General features: G+C 32.8%; 1 protein-coding gene across 3 annotated transcripts in view; it reads right to left on the reverse strand.

The window, feature by feature from the left end:
* Positions 1-16,067, reverse strand: part of LOC102801257 (leucine-rich repeat-containing protein 49-like) — a 133,530-nt gene that overhangs the window by 23,098 nt on the left and 94,365 nt on the right. For all 3 annotated transcript variants that reach the window (XM_085507282.1, XM_085507283.1, XM_085507284.1), the window contains 2 exons: positions 9,853-9,914; positions 949-1,096 (listed from right to left, as the gene is read on the reverse strand). In XM_085507282.1, the coding sequence (XP_085363408.1) occupies positions 949-1,096; positions 9,853-9,914 (210 nt within the window). The remainder of the gene's footprint in view (positions 1-948; positions 1,097-9,852; positions 9,915-16,067) is intronic.

A 16,067-nucleotide genomic window follows, 5' to 3' on the forward strand; every position in this document is an offset into this window, starting at 1 on the left:
CTTCATTTTATTAAATATTTATTTAGCATTTTGATTGGGCACAGATAATAATCATTCACTAAAAATTGTGTTTACCACAGTCTCAGGAGGTAACTCACAATTGTGTTTACCACAGTCTCAGGAGGTAACTCACAATTGTGTTTACCACAGTCTCAGGAGGTAACTCACAATTGTGTTTACCACAGTCTCAGGAGGTAACTCAAAATTGTGTTTACCACAGTCTCAGGAGGTAACTCACAATTGTGTTTACCACAGTCTCAGGAGGTAACTCAAAATTGTGTTTACCACAGTCTCAGGAGGTAACTCAAAATTGTGTTTACCACAGTCTCAGGAGGTAACTCAAAATTGTGTTTACCACAGTCTCAGGAGGTAACTCAAAATTGTGTTTACCACAGTCTCGGGAGGTAACTCAAAATTGTGTTTACCACAGTCTCAGGAGGTAACTCAAAATTGTGTTTACCACAGTCTCAGGAGGTAACTCAAAATTGTGTTTACCACAGTCTCAGGAGGTAACTCAAAATTGTGTTTACCACAGTCTCAGGAGGTAACTCAAAATTGTGTTTACCACAGTCTCAGGAGGTAACTCAAAATTGTGTTTACCACAGTCTCAGGAGGTAACTCACAATTGACTTGAAGACACAATTTGTAGTGTAATAAAGAATATTTATTTTGACTGTAGATAGAAAGTCTTGGTAGGCCTGTGTGGTAAATGCTAGTCAATTTAATATCCAGACAAATTATTAATAATAATGTTACTTTTAATATACAAGGAAGTTGTACATTATTGCGACAGGGTTACCCCAAACCCAGAGGAACATGGGTTAAGTGCTAAATACTTAGTAGAGACACGTGATAAAGTTTATTACATTGCAGTCTACAGTGACAACTACTCTAAAATGCATATTATAACAGAATGATTTTATTCAAGTTATTGTTCAAAGTACTCACAGTTATCCTTTTCATATCTAGTTGTCTTAGTTGATGCATATATCTCAGTATAGTCTGTTTGTAATATTGCTCTTGAGATAGTGGATTCCCATCCAATGACAATTCCGACAACGATGCTGTTTCCGCCAAACATTGAATATCTTCAAAACTGAAAAAGGAAACATTGTTTCTGTGTTGGTTCTTCAGGTTGGATGCAATCATAATCCTACAGTTTCAACTACCAGTAAAATAAATCGTTAATACTGCTTATACAGACTGTTAGGGTCCAATGCTAACAGTGAGAACACACACACCTTGGCTTTCATTTCCACAATAATTGACACTAAATACTTTTTCTTAGCTAATTACTTGTTCAGCCACCATACATGATTAAAAATTAGCATTAAGAAAGATCAAGATATTTGTCATAATTCAAAGAGCAAACTGTAGGAGAATCCTTTATTAAAGGCAAGTCAGGGTATTTGGTAGCAGATAGAAGACCTCTCTGGGGAAAATTAGCATATTTGGGACAGATAAGAACTGAGTTTAAGCGATTCAGATATTGGGTTTTATTTGTGTAAACTGACATTCTAATACATTTTGAGGGTCAGAATTTACCCCCCATGTAGTGCGCGTTCTAGATTTTGTATTCATAGAACATATGCATAGACGAATGAGAAGCATGACCAAATCAACAACAACTTTTAGTACCAAATATTTCAATAAACTAGTGGTACCCTAATACCAAGCATGTGCTACTGTTTTTAGTTGTGATTCTTTGCATTTATTCCGATTTACGAAAATATGACAGGCCCAACGAGTGGCAACGTTGATGCATTGATGATGTCATGTGTTTGAATTGAACGCTGTAATTAATGCGCATGTTCCTTGCAAAATGCACAATATATTACCATTTTTGACAATAAATCATATTTAGTACCTGTACCATGTTTCCCTGATTTGATTAGATGATCACATACATGTACCCACAATCACAATGAAAAGTGCTCACAGTCGTGTTATCTTGATTCAGTTAGATATTCAAGCCAATTTATTCAGCTTTGAGGCAGGATCATAAATCTTCAAGTGCCATTTATAAGACTTTGCTTCAGCCAATCAGATGGCTAGTAGATTCAGACTAAACATGTTATAATTTACTTTACAGTGTGCAATGATATGTATAAAATCTTCATCATTTTCTCAGAATAATTCATAAACAAGCAGCCTATCGGCTGAGATAGCTCCGCTGTTAGCAATGCACATTTCAATTAAAGAACTGAAGACATCATTAGAAAATGAACAATATGTATAGTATCTACCAAAAATGACAAAAATATTCACCAAAATTAGAGAATTGAAGATATCACGAAATGAACAAAGCTGAGAAAGGTCTACATGTAGTATCTATATATGGAATATCAAAGCAATTGGACTTGAGGTTTTTAACAAGAAGTCGAAAATAAAACATTGTAAAGTAAAATAAAACATTGACACGGACGACGACGACGATGGACAATCACTCATATGATAAGCTCCGCTTGACAAAGTCGACAGCGGAGCTAAAAAATCTAAATTCACCACTGACTGGCAAGGGTTAACAAAAGCCCAGAACACTGTACAACAAATTATAAATATTGTAGATTTAGACAATGTTCAAAATTTCTTGATGAACAGTGACCATCTATCAGTGACAGATAATTTTGTATAAAAATGTGATTAATAAAAACAATTGTATATCACATGCTTAAGCATTTTATACCACTAAATATTCAGGCAAGTTTCTCAGAATCCATCATACTCGTGAAGAGTGAATGTAGAAGTTAAAACCAAGCTCACTGCAAACACTGTACAATAAAATAGATACAGCATTTACAAGTACCGGGGTAATAGACGGAAATACAAGGGTATTAATTCTAGAAGACCAAACACATCCTTATAAACATTTCACATATTTGATATTGCAATATTGGTTCATTTCAGTATATATAGCAAGCATTAGAACCTGGCTAATTCTCCAGTAACACTAATATTGTGAGTTAGAAGCAAAACTAACAATATTGACAGACTACTAATATAAGCAGGGAGTAATCAATTTCCTAAACATATAATAACAACTAAAAGCCTTGCCCTCAAAGACAGTTAATATTAAAGCAAGCTTAGTAAGAATTCCCATGTGCTGAGTATTGGAGAGTATTTATTGAAAATTTAAGATTTGCCTCTCAAACAAGAAGCTTGGCAACTAATATTTGTCTGCTATTTGAGATGCACAACATGAAAACAAGGTTATTCACATTATAAAAATTTATAATACATACGTAAACAAAATTTGATTTTTCATCTGTGGTTTTCAGTCTAATTAATTCCAGAGCACCTCTGTGATGAATTCAATTTAAATCTGATTTTTTTATATATCAGAAATGGGCTGATGATAGATAATAAATATGCATGTTTTTTATGTCTGTGGTTTACCCATTAAACCAAATAGATTATTATACAAATTAAGCAATTATTGTGCATAGATTTTAAAAATAGGTCCATATATTGTTTCAGGACACACATGTAAAAAGTTTCATTATAATGTGATGATTATTCCTAACTATAGAAGTCGAAAGTTAAAAAGTAAATTATTACGCAAAATAGGTAATTACTATGGATTTATATAAACCCAAAACCAATTAGATTATCACATTGTGTATATATGTACCAAGATTCATTGAAATGTGATTAGAACTAACAAATTATGAATTATTATTACTTTAATCCAAAACTGGGCAGGTCTGTGTATAGTTCTAGAGCATCTACATGTAATTACCAAGTTTCATTAAAAAAGAATGATTAGCTAAATATTGGCTAATTATGCAAATTAGGTGATTAATTTGCACAGATTTTTACCCAAAACTAATCAGATCTCTGCATAGTTCTAGAGCATATATGTGTCAAGTTTCATTGAAAAGTAATGATTAGTAATTGAAATATCAAAAGCTGAAAATTGATTAATTATGCAAATTAGGTAATTAATAGGTAATTAATATGCATAAATGTTGACCTATCAGGTCTGTGAATTGTCCTATGACATATATGTAATGATTAGTACTCAAGATATCAGTGGAAAAACTGAAAATTGACTAATAATTATGCAAATTAGATAATTAGTATGTATGGATTTTTACCCCAAATTAATCAAATCTGTGTATTAGCTCAGAGCATCTATCTACCAAGTTTCACTAAAAGCCAATATATCAATGGAACAGCCAGATACACACACACATAAAGACAAGCTAATTGGAAAGACTCCCATTGTGTGCTTTATTATAAATAGTAAAATTGATCACTCAAATTAACACTTCTGATGCCAATAACTATTATTTGGTAAAACAACAAAAAATCAGTTTAAAAACTGCTATAATATCTCATAACCACATAACCTACCCACTTTAAACATGTCTAAATTAACCTATATAGATCAAATCAAATGTTAACAAATTGACATCCATGCATAGCACTGTATGCTGCTGCCCATAACATATTGAGTCAAATTTGTGTGGCCTCCAATGTGTTAATGTTAGATTACAGAATACTAATTTTAGAATGTTACCAGAAACAATGAATTGAAAGAGAATTACCTTAATTAGACAACAACATGTACACAACATAGAAGATCAGAAATGGACATAGAAGCATGCAATATGACTAGTTTTCTCTACAGCCTGGCAAGAAATACCTTGCATAGTGAAATCTCCAGAGTAATTAGTAAACAATAAATGTAATATAATTACTTCTCATGAATGCAAATGAAATGCAAATTAGTTGTACATACTCTGTACAGCAAATTGGATGCATTTTACAACATCATGTCACTCACTGATAAGACATTCTGCAATATTTAGGACAAAGGCAGTAGCAGGAGATATGAAAGCAAGGATTTTAATGACAACACACATTTGACAACATCCTCTAGGTTTCGCCCTTTCATAGTACAGGATGTATTTATCTCTTTTGAATTTTATGGTATTTGTTTTTCTTTGTATTTATGTTCCTTACCATACAAAAACCCGCTGAAGGTTTTTAGTAGTCTAATAAGGTTATTATTATTATAATTTATTTTATTTCAAACTAAACCCCTTGGAAATATATCTGACTAATCTGATAGCCAAATATCAACTGAAAATGCAAATGATAGAAAGTCTATGGTGCATATTTCATACATATTTCTGTCATTTTTTTTTTAAAACTCGCACCATCATATATTTCTCAAATACCCAATACCCCACAAAAGCTTTAGGAATGATTTCAAAAAACACAAATTCACATGTTGTGATGTCTTCATTGATAATATATTAAGACTAATCTGAAATGTGTAACATGTTGTTTTGGTTGGTTGGGATAGCCGTTTTCAAAAGGAAATTGAAAATACATAAGATAAAATAATTAATTTGTATGTTCGTCAATTAACACAACATGCACTGTATTAATTTCCCTCATTGTAAAAATAAAGCATGAATTGTATAATAGTCCCTAAATAACAGAGCAGTATATCTAGAAGCAAAATACTATCTAATATTTTGGAAGGAAAATTACACTGTGGACTGGTTACTTTTTTGGCAGAAAAAATCATTTATATCTCAAAATGAAACAAGAATATCAGTTTACTATACTCATCTAATTTTGGAGAGCATATTACTATCATCTGGTCCTTATTATCAGCAGTGTTTTATAGTGATTGATACATCTTGTACCCACAAGATAAAGTTTTATGATGAAAGCAACAACTGACATTTTTACAAAACATACCTATCTTTTCTTCTAGAATGACAAGGTAATACACAAAATATGTTTGGATTCACACAAATAAAGTGTAACTGTAGACAGAGTGATAGAAACAAATAGATAGTTTCAAGTTTCAGATAGTTTTGTCCTTTTTAGAATGCAAGCATTTGTGTAACATGAATCTAAGTAATGTGAATATGTTAACAGTTCAACATTGCCACACAACTCAGACAATGTAGTTACACTCAAGGCATTTCGGAGAGGTGATTTATTTATTTAAACATATTCTTTATCTATAATAGAGGAAAAGACAGAGAGAAAATTGCATCACACTTTTGTGGAATTTTAGGGGTTAATGGGTTATAAACAAGCAGCCTCTCGGCTGAGATAGCTCCGCTGCTAGTAATGCACATTTCAATTAAAGAACAGAAGATATCATTAGAAAATGAACAATATGCATAGTATCAATGCAATGGGACTTGCCGTTTTCAACAAGAATTCAAAAATATCACTTTTTACCAAAAATGACAAAAATATTCACCAAAATTAGAAAATTAAAGATATCGTCATGAACTGAACAAATTTGAGAATGGTCCACATGTAGTACCTATATATGTAATATCAAAGCAATTGGACTTGCGGTTTTTAACAAGAAGTTGAAAACAACACTTTTTACCAAAAATGACAAAAAAATTCACCAAAAATAGAAAATTAAAGATATCATCATGAAATGAACAAATCTGAGAGAGGTCCACATGTAGTACCTATATATGTAATATCAAAGCAACTGGACTTGTGGTTTTTAACAAGAAGTCCAAAATATCACTTTTTACCAAAAATGACAAAAATATTCACCAAAATTAGAGAATTTAAGATATCATTACGAAACGAACAAATCTGAGAAAGGTCCACATGTAGTACCTATATATGTAATATCAAAGCAATTGGACTTGCGGTTTTCAACAAGAAGTCGAAAATATCACTTTTTACCAAAAATGACAAAAATATTCACCAAAGTTAGAGAATTAAAGATATCATTACAAAATGAACAAATCTGAGAGAGGTCCACATGTAGTACCTATATTTGTAATATCAAAGCAACTCGACTTGTGGTTTTTAACAAGAAGTCGAAAATATCACTTTTTACCAAAAATGACAAAAATATTCACCAAAATTAGAGAATTTAAGATATCATTACGAAACGAACAAATCTGAGAGAGGTCCACATGTAGTACCTATATATGTAATATCAAAGCAATTGGACTTGCGGTTTTCAACAAGAAGTCGAAAATATCACTTTTTACCAAAAATGACAAAAATATTCACCAAAGTTAGAGAATTAAAGATATCATTAGAAAATGAACAAATCTGAGAGAGGTCCACATGTAGTACCTATATTTGTAATATCAAAGCAACTGGACTTGTGGTTTTTAACAAGAAGTCGAAAATATCACTTTTTACCAAAAATGACAAAAATATTCACCAAAATTAGAGAATTTAAGATATCATTACGAAACGAACAAATCTGAGAGAGGTCCACATATAGTACCTATATATGTAATATCAAAGCAATTGGACTTGCGGTTTTTAACAAGAAGTTGAAAATATCACTTTTTACAAAAAATGACAAAAATATTCACCAAAATTAGAGAATTGAAGATATGATCATAAAATGAACAAATCTGAGAGAGGTCTACCCAAGGTACATACATGTATACACCAAGTATCAAAGCAGTCAGGCTTGTAGTTTTTAAGAAAAAGTCGAATAAGTAAAACATTGACACGGACGCCGGACAATCACTCATATGATAAGCTCCGCTCGACAAAGTCGACAGCGGAGCTAAAAAAAAAAGGATTATGTAAAAGCCAACCTAAAATACACTTTCTCAGGATATTAACGGTTCATATCTAAAGCATGTATGTGAAAGATGTGCAAGTGTTTATTTTCAATCAAGTTCAATCACATTTTATCAAAATTTACAAGAACTGATGCTTCATCTCACAGGCACAATTTAAAGGAAAGGTAAAAATAGGAAAAATAAATTATGATAATAAGTAGACTAATGGAGTAGAAAAGACCCCCCCCCCCTCCAAGGAGGGTGTCATTAGATGGTTACTATGTCAATGGACAAGAATATATAATGGAGTTATCAGTACTGCCATGTTACCATGAATTGAACTCAATGTATAAACAACAGAATTGTAGACATTAAACTGATCAGCAGTACACAAGCCTATGTTTCCATAGAAACAAAGATTGTATTATACTGCCCTCAGATGGTAATTTTGAATGAATAATATCATTATGTATTTTAATTGGATAATTTCTTAATTAAATAGCTTTCATGTCAGTAAACATCTGATAAAACACAAAACATTTTTTTAACTAATAACAAAATTGTTTTGTCAGAGAGTAGTACCGGGGGTAGATGCAGGCAATTTCATATTTTAGAACAATATTCTTTTTCAAGGTTATTGATACATTTATGAGGTGTATTTTATAATTCTTAAAATGAATGTACTTTCGGATATTCAAAATTTACAACAATTTGCATTTAGTCATGACAACGAGACAATATTTTGCAAGACTTGTGAATGCTGAACAATACACTCACTGATCATGCAGAGAATGAACAAATACTGATGAGCACAACATTCAATTGATAAAATTTTACAACATAAAAGACATAACAGAAAATACAACGTTGTTTAACAGACTATTATACAAATATTAGAAATGTTGTCAATTGATACAATTAGAAGAAAAAGAATGTCATTCAATGTAGCCTTCAATCTGCATTGAGGCCATACACATCTATCAAATTAAATGAAGGCAAAAAAAGTACTTTTTAGTTAAATAACACAAACAAGCATGACATGATGGTTGAAATAGCTTTCCTGTTTCAGCACTACTGTATGAAAGCAATTTGAATCAAGTTTTTCAAGAGTGTCAACAATAACATAATAATATTATCTATTATAAATACTAAAATCTTTAAAAGAACTGTGTGGTGAGAAGTATTGGAGACACATTATTAAAAATTAATTCAAAATTTAAGACTGGCCATTCAAACAAGAAGCTTGACAATTTATAAAACTTGAATACATTTGATTTTACATCTGTTGTTTTCAGTCTAATTAATTCCAGAGCACCTCTACCACAAATTCAATTTAAATCTGATTTTTTGAGAAAGCAGAAATGGGCAATGTCACATACCATCTATGTAACACATTTCATTAATATGAACAGATATTAACCCAAAACTTAATAGATCTGCGCATTGTCCTATTACATCTATGTATCAAGTTTTATTAAAATGTGATGACTAGATATCAGTGGAAAAGCCCAAAAAATTACAAAACTAATTTGTGCATAAGTCCAGAGCATTTTTGTACCAGGTTTCATCAAAAATCATATGGTTCATGAGATATCAGTGGAATGGACACGCACACACGCACGCGCATGGCAGAGATATGGTACTAGAACTGCATTCATTAAAACAAAATGGCCACCAGTCGGCCATTTTAAATTAGGTCTAAAAATAAAATGACGTGCATCAAGGTACCATAATGTCCAACGTATGTACCAAATTTAACAAAACCTATCAATAAATGCTTAATTTTGATGTTTTTTTAGCACAAAAATGGCTACCATTTGGCCATCTTGAATCAGATCGTGAAACAAATTGATGTGCATATGTATAATATTATGTATGTGTGAAGTTTGACGCACGGTCGGATGCAAGGATGGATGCATGAACGCACAAAGGTCAAAACATAAGTCCCCATTTTCGGACTTCGTCTGAAAGGGGACTAAAAATAACATCAATAAATGTTCAAATCCACCCAAGGAATGTGTACCAAGTAGTTTTCAAGAAGTCAGTTGAAAAAAAAAAAAGTTGATAGGAGACAATGATGATGACGAAGGACACCTCTGTCATTTTCAATGACAGTGGGGCTAATGAAATATGATGGCATTTATTTATTAAAATTACAAGGACATTCAATGACTTATTATTTTAATAATTTTTATTCAACGTAAATTGACAATATCAATAAAAATATTTTCAATTAATAACATTTTTATAAGATATTCAATAAAAGAAGTGACTGTGAGGGGGTAAAATAATATAATTTATCTCAAATAAATGCTCTTACCTGCTAATTTGGTTAAAACTAAGAAACAGTCTTTGCAAATTAGGCAGATTATCCACATCACTCTGAAAGGAATGAACAGATAAACATTAGAAATAAATCATTGTAAAGATGAATACATTATAAACAAGACTTTACGCCAGTGACACAACCACACAAATTGCTAGTAAATTATCAAAGGAGGTATTTTTTTTATACAACATACAACATAGCTGACTTGGATGAAAACAAAAAAGCATGTGATGCTCTGACATGTACATATCTATAAACCGCTGTATGGACATGTTCAAAAGTGTTACACAAGTATTCTCATGTGAAGTTTATCACCAAAACAGTGTTTTGTATTTACTGATTTTATTGCTAAAATCATATTTTTGAAAAACTACTACCCACCCTTCTTCTATATGAACAGCTGTTTACAAATGTATTTTTTGGACATAAATGGCCAGCATCACTTAAAGTGCTACATGTTCTTTATATGTTGCTATGGGTACCATATTGAACACAATGCTATGAAATGACTGCTGTGCTTCAAACCACATGTAATATTCATACAATTATGTCATGTCTTTGTACTAAATTTAAAATAAGATTTACATCTGTTGGAACATAACATTTAATAATGTGTAATCTTTCTGACTTGTATAATTTAGAAAGACACATACAATGTACGTACTTTTCAAAAAAATTCAGAGCATAATAATATAATGTGTAATCTTCCTGACTTACAAAAAATGTAATACAAGACAAACTTTATAAAATATATAATAAATTGATGGCATAAAATATTTTGGTGTGATTTTATTTAATTCATGACAAATGTACGGTATTTTTTAAATTGTCAAGATATAATATTATAATAAACCAACTGTTGGACTTTGTTTATTTAATAGAAATATACTTTTTAAATTGTCAGAATGTACATTTAAAAATGTCTAATTTTTTGACTAACTCAATTCCAGACAAAATATAGTTTTAAAATAATTGTAATCTCATTCTGATGTATTGAATTTGCAACAAATTTACTTTTCAAATTGCCGAGACGTACTAATTTAACGTGCAATATTGCTGACTTGTTTAATTTTTAAATTGACTGAGTGTGATAAGTAAGAGAAGTACTTTTTAAAATTTCTGTAATACAATACAGTACAATACTGTAATGTGTTATCTTTCTGACTTATTGAATTTGTGAATGTACATTTAAAATTTTCGGACTGTAATATTATAATACACGTTATTAATTTGATCATTTTTTCTACTTATTAAATTCCAGTCATCAGGAATAATGTAATACTCCAAAAGAAACTGATAGCAAAATCAGTTTCTTGTTCAGTTCATTTTAGTGCCCAATGTAATAGTTGATTTATCTGTGAAAATTACAATTAAAGTTAAAATTTGGCACAATTTGCTTGAAATTCTGTGTTCAGGAAAGTTAGGTACTAGTAATCACTGTTAAACACATAGTGTATTTTTGTCTTACACAATAACCTCATTTTTTTTTTCTTAAGCAAGATCCACACAGTGTTTCAGTTGGTAGCAGACGAACAAATATAACATCCACTTTGACAACACCATTGATCCAGGACTAGATTAATATATGCAAGCGCATTGGATTATCAATAGAAAGATTTTCTTTAACTTTTAATAAGTCATTGTCACTGACAGTTCAAGTCTGTATTTGAATGCATTTGACTTAAGGACACAACAAGGAGAAGTTAAATGAAATAGGCAAATGGATTGGGACGGATTTTATTTTTAACAAAAGTACTCAAAGGTCATGTCATAGTCCCTGTTGTGCTTCGCACACGGGAGTCAAAAAAGAACTAGGTGTTTTTGTTTTTTCCACAAGCCTGAATGGATTCATTTCTTGACACTAAGACGGAACATAACATATTTTAATGCAGAGTGATTTAACTACTTGTACATTATGTTTGTAGATCCCTTTAATATATTTTATTCTCATCCAACTACAATATCAACATAAATAATGTTATTGACAAAGCCTTGCTAAATTAAATTCTAGAAATCAATCAACATTGACACAGACACAATAGGAAATCTAGGAAATTGATGTCAAGGTAATTTAGAAATGAGAAGTGAATTTATTTTGTTCAGTCACAAAGAAGGCTAAAAGGAATTCACTATGCCTGATTAGTACACAGACCTAGTTTTCACATAAAAAAAAAAAACTTTTAAAGGAGATTAGATTTATGAGAATATAGATTGATAGTTTGAAATAGATAAGTTATAACATGCCATAATAAACTGAATTCATGCCTGACTTCACAACCAATCAAGGCTCATAATTCTGGCAGATTACATGTAACGGACATTTACTCAAAAGCCATGGTTACACTAATAAAATAAATCAGCTTTCAGAAGGAATTATTAGTAAACTGTGGGTAATATGTAATGGCTATAGTTAATTGGATAGATATAGTACAGCAGATTTGATATGCAAAACAATTTATTTTCACACACTGTAATATCTAGATGCAATCCTCATTAATATAATAATATTGCACTTAAGGTAGAGATGCAGGTTGGGAGACTATATTTCTAATTGCCTCTAATTACTGTAATTACATGAGTAAAATATATTTTTTACCAATCAAGTTATATATCATTTGAAAGAGTTTTATTTAAACTTTTGAGTTTTATGCTTTACAATAATGTACTATGATACCATATTAAGTGGTGTTGATTTTGGGTTAAAATCATGCATTTTAGGTGAAAGTGCACTTAAAACTATTTAACTTTTGAATGCATACCCTGATTTTAATTTAAGAACACTTATTTAAAACTTCTGTTTACTAGGAACACAATGGCTTATTTATTAGTGCTTCCATTGAAAAGTTTTTACACAGTGTCCTTTGAAACATTCACATTTTATAAATCGTCCAAAGTTAACAGAGCCGCTAATTGGCAGCTCTATTGTTTCTGTTCCAGTAAAGACAGTGAAACCACACAAAGCCATTTACTTAGGATAGACCCGAATAATGACCCCTGAAAATTTCATCGAAAACAAATGAACCGTCTAGAAGTTAAATAGTTTTAAAGTTGAAATTTGGAGTAAAAAATGAAACTGAGATAATCGCCATTTTGTAAAAAAAAGTTTTAAAACGAATTATTCGCTTCATATGTGTAACAGAAACTCCTAGAAATACACCATACACCGTAATTTGCCGATGTTAAATCGTCAGGTAAAAAAAATAAAATAAAAACATTTACAATTCGAGGGAAACAGACAAAAAATCGTCCGCGAAGTCTCAACCTAGCGTGAAAACTGTCATGGCGTGGTGTTATCAATTCCACTGAGGGAGGGACACAATGGATTACGTAAAGCCGATGAGATATTCATACAGTTATATAAACATAGCGATCGCCATTGGGTGGGTTGAGTCTAAATTTACCTTCCCTCAAACCTTTAAAAAATACTTTGAATGACGCAGTTTCCGTGGACCGTGTGAAGTTAGACGACCATGTTGAAAAGGGCCCTAATATTTTACTACACAACGACTATTCGCAAACGCCGGTGAAACAAATTCGAAATAAAGTCACATTGGAAAGGGAACTATTGTAAATCGATGCAGGCTTCATCCAACTACAGATGAGATAGGTCGATGCAAATTAAACGAACTCTGACCTCTGGAAATACCTCATTCATAGAGTTCCTTAGTACCAGAGGTCGCCGATCACGACCATACAACGTAGTTTGCGACATCGCTACCGGTGCATGCTAGCTGACAAGGGGGTTTCCGATTAAGGTAACCAAGATGGCATCGCAGAGTGCATGATTTTTCCGCGGTGTTTAAAAACAGCATCTCATTGCCGATTTTTCGGTAATTTCCAGGGTATTTTTTTTATTTTTAATTAACCAAGCATTTTATGTTTGTGTATTTTGGCACTGAAAAGTTAGTTATCGATGACAGCAACAGCAGTGTTGTTTGTCAATTGCATCACAATTCTATCAGCACGATAATTATTACATCGAAACGAAAAATGTTTACTTCAGTTTTAAAATGCCGTTGGAGTAAAAATTTGTGGAAACATTTTTTAGTTTCGCCCACAATGCGAAAAAGCTTGAAATCTAGGCACCAAGAAAACAAAAAAAATTGTGGCCTTGCTTTGCGCGAAAATTAAATCGCCCTATCGACGCTACCTCGTACATGAAAATAAATGAAAAACCAATATTTAAGGGTGAAAAAGTTTACTTATCAGTTACAAGAGTATGTTTTGTTTCATTCCGCTTGCATGCTACCCCAGACCATTCGTCCCGGTGTTATCGCTATCGCCACACGAGACTCCAGCTTGTCTCCTATACAATTTTCCTTCCGCCCACTTAATTTTAATATTCATATGACCTTTGCACTGACATCGATAGCCAATCGCATTCGACCGCGGACGTCACTCTAAATAAACAACTGAATAAATTAATATACCATATTTGGAAGATAGCGGGTAAATTCAACGTTGTTGGTGTGTTCTTTCGGGTTCCGAAGTCGCACGAAACGAGTTCATGTTCCGTTATCTTTCGCAAGTAAAACAGGTCGATATGTATTAAACATGGCATTTGTTTTCTTGTTTTAACCCCTTTATTACGCAAGCTTCCGTTGAAGTGGTGTTTTTTTCGACGATTTGTGGCATGTTGCAAAACGAACGAAACATTGCCGCATTCTTAGCGGTGGATAAGGGATCGACTATGTCGTCACATTTATGTCTCGTTTGAAAGAGAATAAACAACCGCTCAGAAAAATATGTTGCTAATATTTAAGTGCGGTGCCTTGAAATCGCCTGCCCGACGTCCAAATTTCAAAAGGATGTTCGATTTGCAATGACGACCGTTCATATGTACTAGGCGACGTTACTAATTACTACTAGGGTCGGTGTTTGCATTAAGAATTATAGAACAAAAGATCAGCAAAGCGGTGCTTTTGTCAAAGGGAATATTGATAAAATGTTGCAAAACAGAATCGCGAGTTGGGTGAAAAATTGCGCCGGCGGCATTCTCAGCGATGGCGACACCCCAGAAACACCGTGTCACGGTGCATTCGTGCATCAGTACACCGAAGAAATACATACATATTGTTGCGGATGACTATTGTAGACTGTGTTCGTGTAGTCTTCGAGTTTGTGGACAGTTAAAGTCGTGTGTGAATTTATTCAAGCCAGGAAAAGCAGGAGGGATAACTTATGGAAATCGTCTTTCCAATTTGATCCAGTGCGACGTTGTGAAAGGAGCGACTCTGTCGTCTCATCTATGTCTAGTTTGTAAGAGAAAGATTGATAGCGCAGAAAAATCCGCCAATAATGTAAAACAGTGGCGTGAAATTGTCAGTCATTCCAATATCTCCCAACCTGTGAACGAAAGGGTTAAGCGTGCTGCCTTGAAATCGCCTGCCCGACCACGTTCAAGTTCAAAACGACGTTCCATAACATCGATGTGTTTTAAGACACTGTCCACTGCTGACGCGACAATTTCCTTAGAAATCATTTTGATTTGATTTATGGATGGCGAGCACCGACACTCCGATCCGATGAACTAATCAAAACTAAAATGGCGCGTGTCACGTGACTTTGTTTACTAAAGATAGCGTGGGCGTTTGATTGACACTCAACTCATTAGTATTCCACCAATCACAGCTACATCTACTTTCTGGATGTGCGCAGTCAAATTGTATAGGAGACAAGCTGGAGTCTCGTGTGGCGATAGCGATAACACCGGGACGAATGGTCTGGGGTACTTGCATGCTTGCGTCTACGTCTTATCTGTTTTTGTAGTTTGCTAGTTGATCACGCTTGAGGTAAGTAAACAGAGAGCCAGGACAGGAAGTCGCACACCGGCTGCTCCGTAACTAGGGCCAGCAATCATTTGCATATAACATCAACAGTGACTTGTCAATCAAAGAGCAACGCAAACAAACTTTCGAGAATTTTAATCACATATGCGTGCCTCGGTTTCCTATATTTTAAAATTGATTTTTGAGTATGTTCCAACAATGACAATGCTCCGAAATTTTAACACTATCTAGCCAAGACTGTCTGGGTGAGAAAAAGCAAAAAAAAAAAAAAAATTCACGAAAAATGCCCACGAACCTGCATCTCTACCTTAATAACATCTGGATAAAGGAAAAAGTGAGTATTGAACTCAAATTATTAAAGAAGCTCAAAATTTCTTTGTTTATGGGAATTTGAGAGGGAACAGAAAAATTATGACA

Source organism: Saccoglossus kowalevskii, chromosome 13 (assembly GCF_978046115.1).
Source record: "Saccoglossus kowalevskii chromosome 13, keSacKowa6.1, whole genome shotgun sequence".
Lineage (NCBI taxonomy): Eukaryota > Metazoa > Hemichordata > Enteropneusta > Harrimaniidae > Saccoglossus > Saccoglossus kowalevskii.